The 15294-nt window shown below is 40.8% G+C and overlaps 1 protein-coding gene across 37 annotated transcripts in view; it reads left to right on the forward strand.

The window, feature by feature from the left end:
• LOC118373556 (putative leucine-rich repeat-containing protein DDB_G0290503) overlaps window positions 1-15294 on the forward strand; it is a 31373-nt gene that overhangs the window by 6834 nt on the left and 9245 nt on the right. For 13 of the 37 annotated variants that reach the window (XM_052476621.1, XM_052476620.1, XM_052476619.1 and 10 more), the window contains exons 24-52: window positions 3930-4019; window positions 4127-4192; window positions 4314-4406; window positions 6446-6535; window positions 6743-6832; window positions 6986-7048; window positions 7368-7430; window positions 7541-7609; window positions 7717-7794; window positions 7900-7986; window positions 8119-8202; window positions 8412-8480; window positions 8593-8682; window positions 8846-8935; window positions 9059-9148; window positions 10782-10871; window positions 10992-11081; window positions 11239-11301; window positions 11451-11513; window positions 11624-11692; window positions 11801-11878; window positions 11984-12070; window positions 12203-12286; window positions 12496-12564; window positions 12677-12766; window positions 12930-13019; window positions 13143-13232; window positions 14868-14957; window positions 15078-15167. In XM_052476621.1, the coding sequence (XP_052332581.1) occupies window positions 3930-4019; window positions 4127-4192; window positions 4314-4406; window positions 6446-6535; window positions 6743-6832; window positions 6986-7048; window positions 7368-7430; window positions 7541-7609; window positions 7717-7794; window positions 7900-7986; window positions 8119-8202; window positions 8412-8480; window positions 8593-8682; window positions 8846-8935; window positions 9059-9148; window positions 10782-10871; window positions 10992-11081; window positions 11239-11301; window positions 11451-11513; window positions 11624-11692; window positions 11801-11878; window positions 11984-12070; window positions 12203-12286; window positions 12496-12564; window positions 12677-12766; window positions 12930-13019; window positions 13143-13232; window positions 14868-14957; window positions 15078-15167 (2355 nt within the window). The remainder of the gene's footprint in view (window positions 1-3929; window positions 4020-4126; window positions 4193-4313; window positions 4407-6445; window positions 6536-6742; window positions 6833-6985; window positions 7049-7367; window positions 7431-7540; window positions 7610-7716; window positions 7795-7899; window positions 7987-8118; window positions 8203-8411; window positions 8481-8592; window positions 8683-8845; window positions 8936-9058; window positions 9149-10781; window positions 10872-10991; window positions 11082-11238; window positions 11302-11450; window positions 11514-11623; window positions 11693-11800; window positions 11879-11983; window positions 12071-12202; window positions 12287-12495; window positions 12565-12676; window positions 12767-12929; window positions 13020-13142; window positions 13233-14867; window positions 14958-15077; window positions 15168-15294) is intronic. The other 24 variants (XM_052476600.1, XM_052476598.1, XM_052476594.1 and 21 more) reach the window with 24 other exon arrangements.

The raw sequence follows: 15294 nt of genomic DNA on the forward strand, positions 1-15294 counted from the left end.
CAATAAAATAAAGGGAACACTAAAATAACACATCCTAGATCTGAATGAATTAAATATTTTTATTAAATACTTTTTTTCTTTACATAGTTGAATGTGCTGACAACAAAATCACACAAAAATTATCAATGGAAATCAAATTGTTCAACCCATGAAGGTCTGGATTTGGAGTCACACTCAAAGTTAAAGTGGAAAACCACACTACAGGCTGATCCAACTTTGATGTAATGTTCTTAAAACAAGTCAAAATGAGGCTCAGTAGTGTGTGTGGCCTCCGCGTGCCTGTATGACCTCCCTACAATGCCTGGACATGCTCCTGATGAGGTGGCGGATGGTCTCCTGAGGGATCTCCTCCCAGACCTGGACTAAAGCATCTGCCGACTCCTGGACAGTCTGTGGTGCAGACTGTCCAGGTGGTCTCACAAGGGGTCTGAGGATCTCATCTCGGTACCTAATGGCAGTCGGGCTACATGGAGGGCTGTGCGGCCCCCCAAAAGAAATGCCACCCCACACCATGACTGACCCACCGCCAAACCGGACTCTGTCACGTCTGTCACATGTGCTCGGTGTGAACCTGCTTTCATCTGTGTAGACACCTGTTCAGTGGCGAATTTGCCAATCTTGGTGTTCTCTGGCAAATGCCAAATGTCCTGCACGGTGTTGGGCTGTAAGCACAACCCCCACCTGTGGACGTTGGGCCCTCATACCACCCTCATAGAGTCTGTTTCTGACCGTTTGAGCAGACACATGCACATTTGTGGCCTGCTGGAGGTAATTTTGCAGGGCTCTGGCAGTGCTCCTCCTTGCACAAAGGCGGAGGTAGCGGTCCTGCTGCTGGGTTGTTGCCCTCCTACGGCCTCCTCCACGTCTCCTGATGTACTGGCCTGTCTCCTGGTAGTGCCTCCATGCTCTGGACACTACGCTGACAGACACAGCAAACCTTCTTTCCACAGCTCGTATTGATGTTCCATCCTGGATGAGCTGCACTACCTGAGCCACTTGTGTGGGTTGTAGACTCCGTCTCATGCTACCACTAGAGTGAAAGCACCGCCAGCATTCAAAAGTGACCAAAACATCAACCAGGAAGCATACGAACTGAGAAGTGGTCTGTGGTCACCACCTGCAGAACCACTCCTGTATTGGGGGTGTCTTGCTAATTGCCTATAATTTCCACCAGTTGTCTATTCCATTTGCACAACAGCATGTGAAATGTATTGTCAATCAGTGTTGCTTCCTAAGTGGACAGTTTGATTTCACAGAAGTGTGATTGACTTGGAGTTACATTGTGTTGTTTAAGTGTTCCCTTTATTTTTTTGAGCAGTGTATATATATACATGTTTGAGGTCTGGGGATTGTGAAGGCCAGGTCATCTGATGCAGCACTCCATCGATCTCCTTCATGGTCAAATAGCCCTTACACAGCCTGGAGGTGTTTTCCTGTTGAAAAATAAATGTTAGTCCTATTAAGCGCAAACCAGATGGGATGGAGTATTGCTGCAGAATGCTGTGGTAACCATGCTGGTTCAGTGCGCCTTGAATTCTAACTAAATCACAGACAGTGTCACCAGCAAAGCACCCTCACACCTCCTCCTCCATGCTTCATGGTGGGAACTACACATGTAGAGATCATCCATTCACTTACTCTGCGTCTCAAAAAGACACAGTGGTTGGAACCAAAAATCGCAAATTTGGACTCATCAGACCAAAGGACAGATTTCCATCGGTCTAATGTCCATTGCTTGTGTTTCTTGGCCCAAGCAAGTCTCTTCTTCTGATTGGTGTCCTTTAGTAGTGGTTACTTTGCATTAATTCGACAATGAAGGCCTGATTCACACAGTCTCCTCAGAACAGTTCATGTTTAGATGCGTCTGTTACTTGAACTCTTTGATGCATTTATTTGGGCTTCAATTTCTGAGGCTGGTAACTCTAATGAACGTATCCTCTGCAGCAGAGGTAACTCTGGGTCTTCCTAAATGTACATTACTGTTTTGTACTTTCCATCACCATGAAGAAAAACAATACACAATACAGTAATTGAGTACATTGAGGAATCAAGTGGTTTGTGATGATGTAGCTCAGATGGTAGAGTATGGTGCTTGCAATGTTAGGGTTGTGGGTTCGATTCCCCAAGAGAAACTACTGTAAGTTACCCTGGGGGTCTCCAGAGTGGTGCAGCGGTCTCAGGAACTGCATCGCAGGCTGTGTTTCGCAGCCGGCCGTGACCGGGAGACCCATGAGGCGGGGCACAGTTGGTCCAGGTTAGGGGACGGTTTGGCCGGCCAGGATGTCCTTGTCCCATTGCGCTCTAGTGCTCATTGTGGCGGGCCGGGCGCATGCATGCTTACTTTGGTTGCAAGCTGTATGGTGTTTCCTCCGACATATTGGTGCAGCTGGCTTCCTGGTTAAGTGAACAGTCTGTCAAGAAGCTGTGCGGCTTGGCGGGGTCGTGTTTCAGAGGACGCATGGCTCTCATCCTTCGCCTCTACTGAGTCCATACGGGAGTTGCAGCGATGGGACAAGACTGCAACTACCAATTGGATATCACTAAAAAGTAAAAAATATATAATAAATAAAAAAGTTGCTCTGGATAAGCGTGCTTACTAAAATGGAAAAGGAATGAATAACTAGGGCCCGTAGGACATGTAGAACCTGCCTTGTTGATAGCGTTGTCAAGGCAGAGCTGCGCTTTATTATGGACAGACTTCTCCCCATCTTAGGTACTGTTGTAGCAATATGTTTTGACCATGACAGTTTACAATCCAGGGTTACTCCAATCAGTTTAGTCACCTCAATTTACTCAATTTCCACATTAACAGACTATGATCGATAATGTCAAAAGCTGCACTGAAGTCTAACAAGACAGCCTCCACAATAATTGTATCATCAGTTTCTCTCAATCAATCATCAGTCATTTGTGTAAGTGTCCATTTTTGTTATTGCTGTGAAATAGCATTGTACCTGGTCAAACACATTTTTTTCCAGACGTTTACTAAGGGTTGGCAACAGGCTGATTGGTCAGCTATTTCAGCCAGTAAAGGGGGCTTTACTATTCTTGGGTATGTTGGATTCACATCTCCATCTCAACCAAAAAATAAAAGTATAAAAACTAAAATAATAGGATTCAGCCAGGGGCTCAGATCTATCTACCCAAGCAGTAGATACATCTCCTTTAAATGTTGATATTTGGTTGTGTTGTCAACCAAACACAATTCAATACTACTTTTGTAAGACAGTAAATGCCCTAAAACTGATGTACTGTATGTATTTATTCAACCTCAACATTAGTAAGACATCCATGGCCACATTTTGAGGTTACAATAACAATAAATGTCTTCTTATGTGATCATAAAAAGCATGCATGTTTAGGGTCACAGGTCTGTGGAAATCTTCACAATTGCTATAATAATCTGTACAGAATCTGAAACGGCATTGATCATTTGCACCATGTACATTAATGTAATATTAACTGCAAAACAGGTTATTTGTTTGTGCTACTAGATTAACCACCATGATAACACAGTAAGTTGTTATAAACAAAATATCTGACATTATATTCCCATTTGAACTTTGTTGTGCTTTTAAATGGTTGAAAGCGCAGTGATAACACATTCAGGTGACATCTACACCAAAAATCTGACATTGATTTTCTTTTGGAATTCGTTTGTGCTTTAAGATAGTTGAAAGCATAGTGATAACACATTGGTAATTCAACAAACGTTTGGCAGTCTTTTTGAGTGGGTGAAATAGGCTGGAATCTCATTGATCAATGTATCTCCCAAATATGACCCAATTCTCCACGTTGAAATGACATGGTGTGCCCAGTGGGTGTGATGGTAGTTCTTGTTATGTTTACTTCAGGCAAGATTCAATTATGGGAGCTCAACACCTTTATTGACTGTCTGTCTTTCATCTCCTTCTCCCTCTACTTTTTAGTTCTGACGATAACCACATTACAGAGTGAGGTGGTCAACCTACAGAGAATGCTGTCAGCTCTCAGTCAGTCAACCGCAGCCCAGATAGTTCGTAAGTGTCATCTCTATTCACTATTTTAATGTGATTCAAGTTACTTCTCTTTTACGTAAAAGTCTTAGTTTATCAGGTTGTCCTTTTCTTTTTCATATTTCCGGTAGGGCTGGAGAAGCAGTTGGAGGATAAGAAGAAGCAGTTGGCCAAGCTGGTTGAGCAAAGTGGAAAGGGTGATGAACAGACTAAGTGGATCCATCCCACTGACACAGTTTCCTTCAGGAGACAAACATGTTTTATTTGTAATGTCTGACAGTGACACAGTGTTAAATTATATCTCATTTTTAATTTCAGGTCCAAAAATGTCAAACCTCGAGAATCAAATAAGTGAAATAGAAAAGAGAATAGCAGAGCTAAAAGAAGAAAATCCTGAAGCCAAGATCACTGGTAATATCAATAAAACTAATACAGTACCCGTCAAAGGTTTGGACACACCTACTCATTCCAGGGTTTTTCTTTATTTTTACTATTTTCTACCTTGTAGAATAACAGTGAATACATCAAAACTATGAAATAGCACATTTGGAATCATGTACTAATCAAAAAAGTGTTAAACAAATCTAAATATATTTTATATTTGAGATTCTTCAAGATAGCCTCCCTTTGCCTTGATGCCAGCTTTGCACACACTGGGCATTCTCTCAACCAGCTTCACCTGGAATGCTTTTCCAACAGTCTTGAAGGAGTTTCCACATATGCTGAGCAGTTGTTATCACTCTGCGATGCAACTCATCCCATACCATCTCAATTGAATTGAGGTTGGGTGATTGTGGGAGCCAGTGCATCTGATGCAGCAGTCATCACTCTCCTTTTTGGTCTAATAGCCCTTATACAGCCTGGATGTGTGTTGACTCAAATTATAGTCCCACTCTAAGAGCAAACCAGATAGGATGGCGTATCGCTGCAGAATGCTGTAACCATGCTGTGGTAGCCATGCTGGTTAAGTGTGCCTTGAATTCTAAATAAATCACAGACAGTGTCACCAGCACCACCACACCATCAGACCTCCTCCTCCATGCTTCACGGTGGGAACCACACATGCAGAGACCATCCGTTCACCTACTCTGCGTTTCACAAAGAAGCAGCGGTTGGAACCAAAAATCTCTAATTTGGATTCGTCAGACCAAAGGACAGATTTCCATTGCTCGTGTTTCTTGGTCCAAGCAAGTCTCTTATTCTGATTGGTGTCCTTTAGTGGTGGTTTCTTTGCAGAAAATCGACCATGAAGGCCAGATTCACTCCTCAGAACAGTTGATGTTGAGATGTGTCTGTTACTTGAACTCTGTGAAGCATTTATTCGGGCTTCACTTTCTGAGACTGGTAACTCTAATGAACTTAACTCTGGGTCTTCCTTTCCTGTGGCGGTCCTCATGAGAGCGAGTTTCATCATAGCCGATGGTTTTTGCGACTGCACTTGAAGAAACTTTCAAAGTTCTTGACATTTTCTGGATCGTCTGACCTTCATGTCTTAAAGTAATAATGGGCTGTCCTTTCTCTTTGCTTATTTGAGCTGTTCTTGCCATAATATGGACTTGGTCTTTTACCAAATAGGGCTATCTTCTGTATATCACCTCTACCTTGTCACTGTAATATTTGTGCTGTGGAGAAATGACCAGGCAGGAGACGGGAGTACAGTTTGTTTTGTTTAGTCAAAACCTCTCGTGCTCTACAGCCCCGGCCAAATAGTGCGCATGTGCATTTCCTATTAGGTGTAGTAACATAACACTACCGTAATACATTACTGCTTAGTAACAGCATAGTAACTAATATAAACAGATATAGATCACAGATACTACAGTCACAACACAACTGATTGGCTTAAACGCATTAAGAAGGAATGAAATTCCATAAATTTACTTTTAACAAGGCACACCTGTTCATTGAAATGCTTTCCAGGTGACTGCCTCATCAAGCTGGATGAGAGAATGCCAAGAGTGTGCAAAGCTATCATCAAGGAAAAGGCTGGCTACTTTGAATAATCTCAAATCTAAAATATATTTTGATTTGTTTAACACTTTTTTGGTTACTAAATGATTCCATATATATGTTATTTCATAGTGTTGTTGTCTTCACTATTGTTCTACAATGTAGAAAATTGTAATAATAAAGAAAAACCCCGGAATGAGTAGGTGTGTCCAACCTTTTGACTGGTACTGAATAGAAATAAATAGAAATAAAGGGATATATTCAATCCATATTGCTGAAATTCAGAGTTAAAACTTGATTGAAATTGAAAGGCAATGTTCATGTCAGCATTCATGGTAAATTCTGCATATGTCGGCTCAATCAGAAATGACCTTTACATTTCTAGCTCGCAATCTGAAATGCTTCAGTGATACAGATTGAAAAGAGCCCAAAGTAGAATTAATTATGATGAAGTCAGATTTCTCAGGTTGTGATATGACCTTTTAAATTCCATCTCTCAGAGCTGACAACACAGCTTAAGGAAAGCAAGAGGCAGCTTGAGGAGAATATAAAAAGACTGGAGAAGAAAGACAGCAAGAATTCTTACCTGAGTGAGTTACTATAGTAACCTGAAATAGCCAACGACTGTTTTAAAAATAGCTCACTGCATATTTTGAATATAATGGACATGCTGCTTAAGTACTTTTTTACCTTGTTCTCAACAGAACAAAGACTTATCTAAAAGTTCCATGATAACATTTATTTATTTAGTGCCACTTTAAAATACTGTAACTCACTACTTTTTTTTGTACTCGAAGTTATGCAAATTCTTCATCTACAAAGGAAACTCAGAGACATACAAAATGCTGCATCTCAGCAATTCAATGAAACTGCTGCTGATGTTACTGGTGAGTGTTTGGACTTCATCAAGCATAATAAATATATCATTATTTTGTTGATTTTTTAATATATCATTAACTTGTTAAAATATAACTCATACAATCTTTGAATATGTACCTCATTTATGTAATAATATGTTAACATTAGTAATTGAATTACAGCGCTTCAGGAACAACTAGAGGCCAGAGAGGAAGAGAGCGCCAGATGTCAGGCCCAGAACAAAGGTAAGCCAAGATCAGGTCCTTCTGATATTAGTCTGGTTCACCAGTTTGTGTAACTAGACGCTTGATGAGCAAAGCTGCTTGAATCATAACTACAGGTAAAGAAACAGAAGCACGCATCTCATATTCTTTATCCCCTTACACTTGTGTCTATAAGGTAGTAGTTTTGGAATTGTTAGCAAGATTACTTGTTGGTTATTACTGCATTGTCGGAACTAGAAGCACAAGCATTTCGCTACACTCGCACTAGCATCTGCTAACCATGTGTATGTGACAAAATTTTATTTGATTTGATCAGTCTAATATTGTTTTCTCAAACCAGACCTGGAGAAGAGGCTGGGCGATAAGGATGCACAGTGCTCTGGACTCCAGGGCCGATATGACAGTGAGCTTCACCTCTCTCTACCTTTTGCTGATGACACTGAGTGATCTAAATGATATGAACCCTATTCAATAGAACCTAGTCAACAGCTGATTTGTGTTGGTCTCTCACAGATCTGCAAGATAAGCTTGGTTCTGCAATGAATAAACTGGACAATGTAACTGGATACAACGACAAACTCGGTGAGCAGATGAATATACATCAGTGCCCACTGATGAATGAGGCGAGTAGTCTCGTTTATCTTTCTGATTCAGAATACTACTCAGCTCATTTCAATGTGTTCTATCAGTTCTTGAGGTATGGACCCTGACTAATGAGGTAGACGATCTAAAGACGAGAACTGTGACTTCTGCAACTAAGATCAATGGTGAGTATCCCTGTTGCCGCGCATTATTCATGGCAAATCATGTTTGTTTTGAAAGATATACATATGTTAGCATTGATCCTGTCATGATTTTTACTTGTCTTTCAGAGCTCCAAAAGTTGCTGGATGAGAAGATCAAAGAACTGGCAAAGAAAACACAGGAACTGGAGGATAACGCTCCTCAACCAGAGAACGGTTCGTAATTATTTAGCCTTTTTATAGTCTGTTTTCCATTGAACAGACAGCTTTTACAGTTTAGGTCCAGCCTGCTCAGTATTTATCTGTATATGATATTCCTCAAATTGTTAAGCTGTTTGTTTGTTGCAGTTCTAAGGATCATTGCAATACAGAATGAGATCTTGAACCTGCAGAAAGGAGTTAGCAATGGGACAAACTTTGACCAGATTGCTGGTGAGTAACAGGCGTTCTGAAGAACATAGGAGTCTCTATGTGTTCAGCACATTAGACCAATAACAATAGTTATCATGTTTCCTCGGAGGGATAGTCCTTCACTGGTAGACATATAGGATGGTGTGATGACAATACACTGCATTTAGCCCATTCATGAAGTTTTCAAATCCCAATATACATTCAAGCTCTTCAATTATTCTTGTCCACAGCACTTGAGAATGAACTGGATGCATTGATTGCCACAATCGAGGAGAAGAACAATGGCAACTGTAAACAGAGTGAGTGTGAAAAGCCTTATCATTTCAGGGTTGGCTGCAATCGTGATTTGAATTTTCTACATTACTTCAAATGTTGAATGTTGTGACATCCTGCATATCCCTGCTCATTTAGTTCTGCAGATCATTGCACTCCAAAATCAAGTGACAAGATTGCAGAGGCAAGAGTTAGAGTTAAATCAGTCATCTGAGGCCAAGATTGCTGGTGAGTGCCATTGTAATTTGTCTTTATCCTCAGTACTCTTACAATTGTGCTGGAACGTTTATTATCCTTATATTTACCATTAAGAGCTTTTCTGTAGGCATACGGTGTAATAGAAAACGTTGTGGTAGAAAGAGGATAACATTTGAAATAATGTGTGTCTCAGAGCTAGAGAATCAGCTACAGGAGACGAGAGACCAGCTGAATGAAAAGAGAGACGAGCTGAAAGAAACTGACAGTAGAATTCCACAACTCAGTAAGTTGTCAAGCATGTTTCAAGGAGTTTATCTATAATCTACAAGTTAATTATTTCTCAATTATTTGGAGGGTGACTTCTGTTTTTGAATGCTTCATCCAGTGGCATGCTTTTATTTTTCAGTTGCAGAGATCATGGGACTTCGTAACAAACTGACAGAGTTAGAAAGAACATTATCAGAGCTCAAACGGACAAGTGCTGACAAGATGGAAGGTACATTTTGTTTCATTAAAATACTATTGAACGTCTTGTTGGGTTGATGCGAAGGGAAACATTTAGTTTAAAGTGGATGCTATCTTAACACAGGGAGATTATAATTGGTAAGATACAGTGTATTCGGAAAGTATTCAGACTCCCTCACTTTTCCCATATTTTGTTACGTTACAGCCTTTTTCTAAAATGGATTAAATACAAAAATGCTCCTCATCAATCTACACATTAACCCATAATGACAAAGAGAAAATGTTTTTTTGAATTTTTGCAAATCTATTACAAATGTAAAACTGAAATACCTTATTGACATAAGTATTCAGACCCTTTGCTGTGAGACTAGAAATTGAGCTCAGGTGCATCCTGTTTCCATTGATCATCCTTGATGTTTCTACAACTTGACTGGAGTCCAACTGTGGTAAATTCAATTGATTGGACATGATTTGGAAAGGCACACACCTATCTATATAATGACCCACAGTTGACAGTGCATGTCAGAGCAGAAACTAAGCCATGAGGTCGAAGGAATTGTCCGTAGAGCTCCGAGACAGGGTTGTCGTCGAGGCACAGATCTGGCGAAGGGCACCAAAACATTTCTACAGCATTGGAGATCCCCACAGTGGCCTCCATCGTTCTTAAATTGAAGAAGTTTGTAACCACCAAGACTCTTCCAAGAGCTGGCCTCCCGGCCAAACTGAGCTATCGGGGAGAAGAGCCTTTGTGGAGATGGGCGACACTTCCAGAAGGAAAACCATCTCTGCAGCACTCCACCAATGAGGCCTTTTTGGTAGTATGGCCAGACGGAAGCCACTCCTCAATAAAACGGCACATGACAGGACTGTCAGACCATGAGAAACAATATTTTCTGGTCTGATGAAACCAATATTGAACTCTTGTTCTGAATGCCAAGTGTCATGTCTGGAGGAAACCAGGCACCGCTCATCATCTGGCCAATACCATCCATACGGTGAAGCGTGGTGGTGGCAGCATCATGCTGTGGGGATGTTTTTCAGTGGCAGGGAGACTAGTCAGGATTGAGTGAAAGATGAATGGCTCAAAGTACAGAGAGATCCTTGATGAAATCCTGTCCAGAGAGCTCAGGACCTCCAGATTAGGGCAAAGGTTCAGCTTCCAACAGGACAACGACCCTAAGCACACAGCCAAGACAACGCAGGAGTGGCTTTGTGACAAGTTTCTGAATGTCCTTGAGTGGCCCAGCCAGAGCCTGGACTTGAACCCGATCGAACATATCTGGAGAGACCTGAAAATAGTTGTGCAGCGACGCTCCTCATCCAACCTGACAGAGCTTGAGGGGATCTGCAGACAAGAATGGGAGAAACTCCCCAGATACAGGTGTGCCAAGCTTGTAACGTCGTACCCACAAAGACTCGAGGCTGTAATCGCTGCCAAAGGTGTTTCAACAAAGTACTGAGTAAAGGGTCTGAATACTTATGTAAATATGATATGTCATTATTATATATTTTTTTAATAAATATGCATAAAATTCTCAAAACCAGTTTTTGCTTTGTCATTATGGGGTACTGTGTCGACTGATGAGAGGGGAAAATGATGTAATCCATTTTAGAATAAGGCTGTACTTTCCGACTCCGCTGTAATAAATATCTTTCCTCCTCAGATCTACAGAGTCTACTGAAGCAGAAGAGCAAGCAGCTTGAAGAAAACACTACACAACTGAGGGCTGTAGATGCCAAAAATGCAGAACAGAGTATGTTGACAAGAGTAGTCATTAGAAGTCATTAAACATGTATAATCTTCTAAAAGGTTGAATACAATGATTTGATGTTAGTATTGAATTACACAGTGCCTTTTTGTTCTGTTATTTCAGTTCTGAAGATCATTGAACTACAGAAACAAATGAATGAGATACAGATTGAAGCTTCAAAAGGCAAAGATGAAACTGCATCAGAAATCTCTGGTTTGTCTATTTTGTCTCATGTTCCACTTATGATCATTAAAATCTCACATATTGAAAAGTGTTAAAAAGAAATGGGTTTGGGGAAATTGTTATGTATAGTCATCATGATGTACCGAGTATATGTAGCAGTATGCTAACATTAGTACTTCAATTACAGCGCTTCAGGAACAACTAGAGGCCAGAGAGGAAGAGAGCGCCAGATGTCAGGCCCAGAACAAAGGTAAGCCAAGATCAGGTCCTTCTGATATTAGTCTGGTTCACCAGCTTGTGTAACTAGGCGCTTGATGAGCAAAGCTGCTTGAATCATAACTACAGGTAAAGAAACAGAAGCACGCATCTCATCTGTCTAATATTGTTTTCTCAAACCAGACCTGGAGAAGAGGCTGGGCGATAAGGATGCACAGTGCTCTGGACTCCAGGGCCGATATGACAGTGAGCTTCACCTCTCTCTACCTTTTGCTGATGACACTGAGTGATCTAAATGATATGAACCCTATTCAATAGAACCTAGTCAACAGCTGATTTGTGTTGGTCTCTCACAGATCTGCAAGATAAGCTTGGTTCTGCAATGAATAAACTGGACAATGTAACTGGATACAACGACAAACTCGGTGAGCAGATGAATATACATCAGTGCCCACTGATGAATGAGGCGAGTAGTCTCGTTTATCTTTCTGATTCAGAATACTACTCAGCTCATTTTCAATGTGTTCTATCAGTTCTTGAGGTATGGACCCTGACTAATGAGGTAGACGATCTAAAGAAGAGAACTGTGACTTCTGCAACTAAGATCAATGGTGAGTATCCCTGTTGCCGCGCATTATTCATGGCAAATCATGTTTGTTTTGAAAGATATACATATGTTAGCATTGATCCTGTCATGATTTTTACTTGTCTTTCAGAGCTCCAAAAGTTGCTGGATGAGAAGATCAAAGAACTGGCAAAGAAAACACAGGAACTGGAGGATAACGCTCCTCAACCAGAGAACGGTTCGTAATTATTTAGCCTTTTTATAGTCTGTTTTCCATTGAACAGACAGCTTTTACAGTTTAGGTCCAGCCTGCTCAGTATTTATCTGTATATGATATTCCTCAAATTGTTAAGCTGTTTGTTTGTTGCAGTTCTAAGGATCATTGCAATACAGAATGAGATCTTGAACCTGCAGAAAGGAGTTAGCAATGGGACAAACTTTGACCAGATTGCTGGTGAGTAACAGGCGTTCTGAAGAACATAGGAGTCTCTATGTGTTCAGCACATTAGACCAATAACAATAGTTATCATGTTTCCTCGGAGGGATAGTCCTTCACTGGTAGACATATAGGATGGTGTGATGACAATACACTGCATTTAGCCCATTCATGAAGTTTTCAAATCCCAATATACATTCAAGCTCTTCAATTATTCTTGTCCACAGCACTTGAGAATGAACTGGATGCATTGATTGCCACAATCGAGGAGAAGAACAATGGCAACTGTAAACAGAGTGAGTGTGAAAAGCCTTATCATTTCAGGGTTGGCTGCAATCGTGATTTGAATTTTCTACATTACTTCAAATGTTGAATGTTGTGACATCCTGCATATCCCTGCTCATTTAGTTCTGCAGATCATTGCACTCCAAAATCAAGTGACAAGATTGCAGAGGCAAGAGTTAGAGTTAAATCAGTCATCTGAGGCCAAGATTGCTGGTGAGTGCCATTGTAATTTGTCTTTATCCTCAGTACTCTTACAATTGTGCTGGAACGTTTATTATCCTTATATTTACCATTAAGAGCTTTTCTGTAGGCATACGGTGTAATAGAAAACGTTGTGGTAGAAAGAGGATAACATTTGAAATAATGTGTGTCTCAGAGCTAAAGAATCAGCTACAGGAGACGAGAGACCAGCTGAATGAAAAGAGAGACGAGCTGAAAGAAACTGACAGTAGAATTCCACAACTCAGTAAGTTGTCAAGCATGTTTCAAGGAGTTTATCTATAATCTACAAGTTAATTATTTCTCAATTATTTGGAGGGTGACTTCTGTTTTTGAATGCTTCATCCAGTGGCATGCTTTTATTTTTCAGTTGCAGAGATCATGGGACTTCGTAACAAACTGACAGAGTTAGAAAGAACATTATCAGAGCTCAAACGGACAAGTGCTGACAAGATGGAAGGTACATTTTGTTTCATTAAAATACTATTGAACGTCTTGTTGGGTTGATGCGAAGGGAAACATTTAGTTTAAAGTGGATGCTATCTTAACACAGGGGAGATTATAATTGGTAAGATACAGTGTATTCGGAAAGTATTCAGACTCCCTCACTTTTCCCATATTTTGTTACGTTACAGCCTTTTTTTCTAAAATGGATTAAATACAAAAATGCTCCTCATCAATCTACACATTAACCCATAATGACAAAGAGAAAAATGTTTTTTGAATTTTTGCAAATCTATTACAAATGTAAAACTGAAATACCTTATTGACATAAGTATTCAGACCCTTTGCTGTGAGACTAGAAATTGAGCTCAGGTGCATCCTGTTTCCATTGATCATCCTTGATGTTTCTACAACTTGACTGGAGTCCAACTGTGGTAAATTCAATTGATTGGACATGATTTGGAAAGGCACACACCTATCTATATAATGACCCACAGTTGACAGTGCATGTCAGAGCAGAAACTAAGCCATGAGGTCGAAGGAATTGTCCGTAGAGCTCCGAGACAGGGTTGTCGTCGAGGCACAGATCTGGCGAAGGGCACCAAAACATTTCTACAGCATTGGAGATCCCCACAGTGGCCTCCATCGTTCTTAAATTGAAGAAGTTTGTAACCACCAAGACTCTTCCAAGAGCTGGCCTCCCGGCCAAACTGAGCTATCGGGGAGAAGAGCCTTTGTGGAGATGGGCGACACTTCCAGAAGGAAAACCATCTCTGCAGCACTCCACCAATGAGGCCTTTTTGGTAGTATGGCCAGACGGAAGCCACTCCTCAATAAACGGCACATGACAGGACTGTCAGACCATGAGAAACAATATTTTCTGGTCTGATGAAACCAATATTGAACTCTTGTTCTGAATGCCAAGTGTCATGTCTGGAGGAAACCAGGCACCGCTCATCATCTGGCCAATACCATCCATACGGTGAAGCGTGGTGGTGGCAGCATCATGCTGTGGGGATGTTTTTCAGTGGCAGGAGACTAGTCAGGATTGAGTGAAAGATGAATGGCTCAAAGTACAGAGAGATCCTTGATGAAATCCTGTCCAGAGAGCTCAGGACCTCCAGATTAGGGCAAAGGTTCAGCTTCCAACAGGACAACGACCCTAAGCACACAGCCAAGACAACGCAGGAGTGGCTTTGTGACAAGTTTCTGAATGTCCTTGAGTGGCCCAGCCAGAGCCTGGACTTGAACCCGATCGAACATCTCTGGAGAGACCTGAAAATAGTTGTGCAGCGACGCTCCTCATCCAACCTGACAGAGCTTGAGGGGATCTGCAGACAAGAATGGGAGAAACTCCCCAAATACAGGTGTGCCAAGCTTGTAACGTCGTACCCACAAAGACTCGAGGCTGTAATCGCTGCCAAAGGTGTTTCAACAAAGTACTGAGTAAAGGGTCTGAATACTTATGTAAATATGATATGTCATTATTATTTTTTTTTTTAAATAAATATGCATAAAATTCTCAAAACCAGTTTTTGCTTTGTCATTATGGGGTACTGTGTCGACTGATGAGAGGGGAAAATGATGTAATCCATTTTAGAATAAGGCTGTACTTTCCGACTCCGCTGTAATAAATATCTTTCCTCCTCAGATCTACAGAGTCTACTGAAGCAGAAGAGCAAGCAGCTTGAAGAAAACACTACACAACTGAGGGCTGTAGATGCCAAAAATGCAGAACAGAGTATGTTGACAAGAGTAGTCATTAGAAGTCATTAAACATGTATAATCTTCTAAAAGGTTGAATACAATGATTTGATGTTAGTATTGAATTACACAGTGCCTTTTTGTTCTGTTATTTCAGTTCTGAAGATCATTGAACTACAGAAACAAATGAATGAGATACAGATTGAAGCTTCAAAAGGCAAAGATGAAACTGCATCAGAAATCTCTGGTTTGTCTATTTTGTCTCATGTTCCACTTATGATCATTAAAATCTCACATATTGAAAAGTGTTAAAAAGAAATGGGTTTGGGGAAATTGTTATGTATAGTCATCATGATGTACCGAGTATATGTAGC

The sequence above is a fragment of the Oncorhynchus keta genome, chromosome 23 (assembly GCF_023373465.1).
Source record: "Oncorhynchus keta strain PuntledgeMale-10-30-2019 chromosome 23, Oket_V2, whole genome shotgun sequence".
NCBI classification, from domain to species: Eukaryota; Metazoa; Chordata; class Actinopteri; order Salmoniformes; family Salmonidae; genus Oncorhynchus; species Oncorhynchus keta.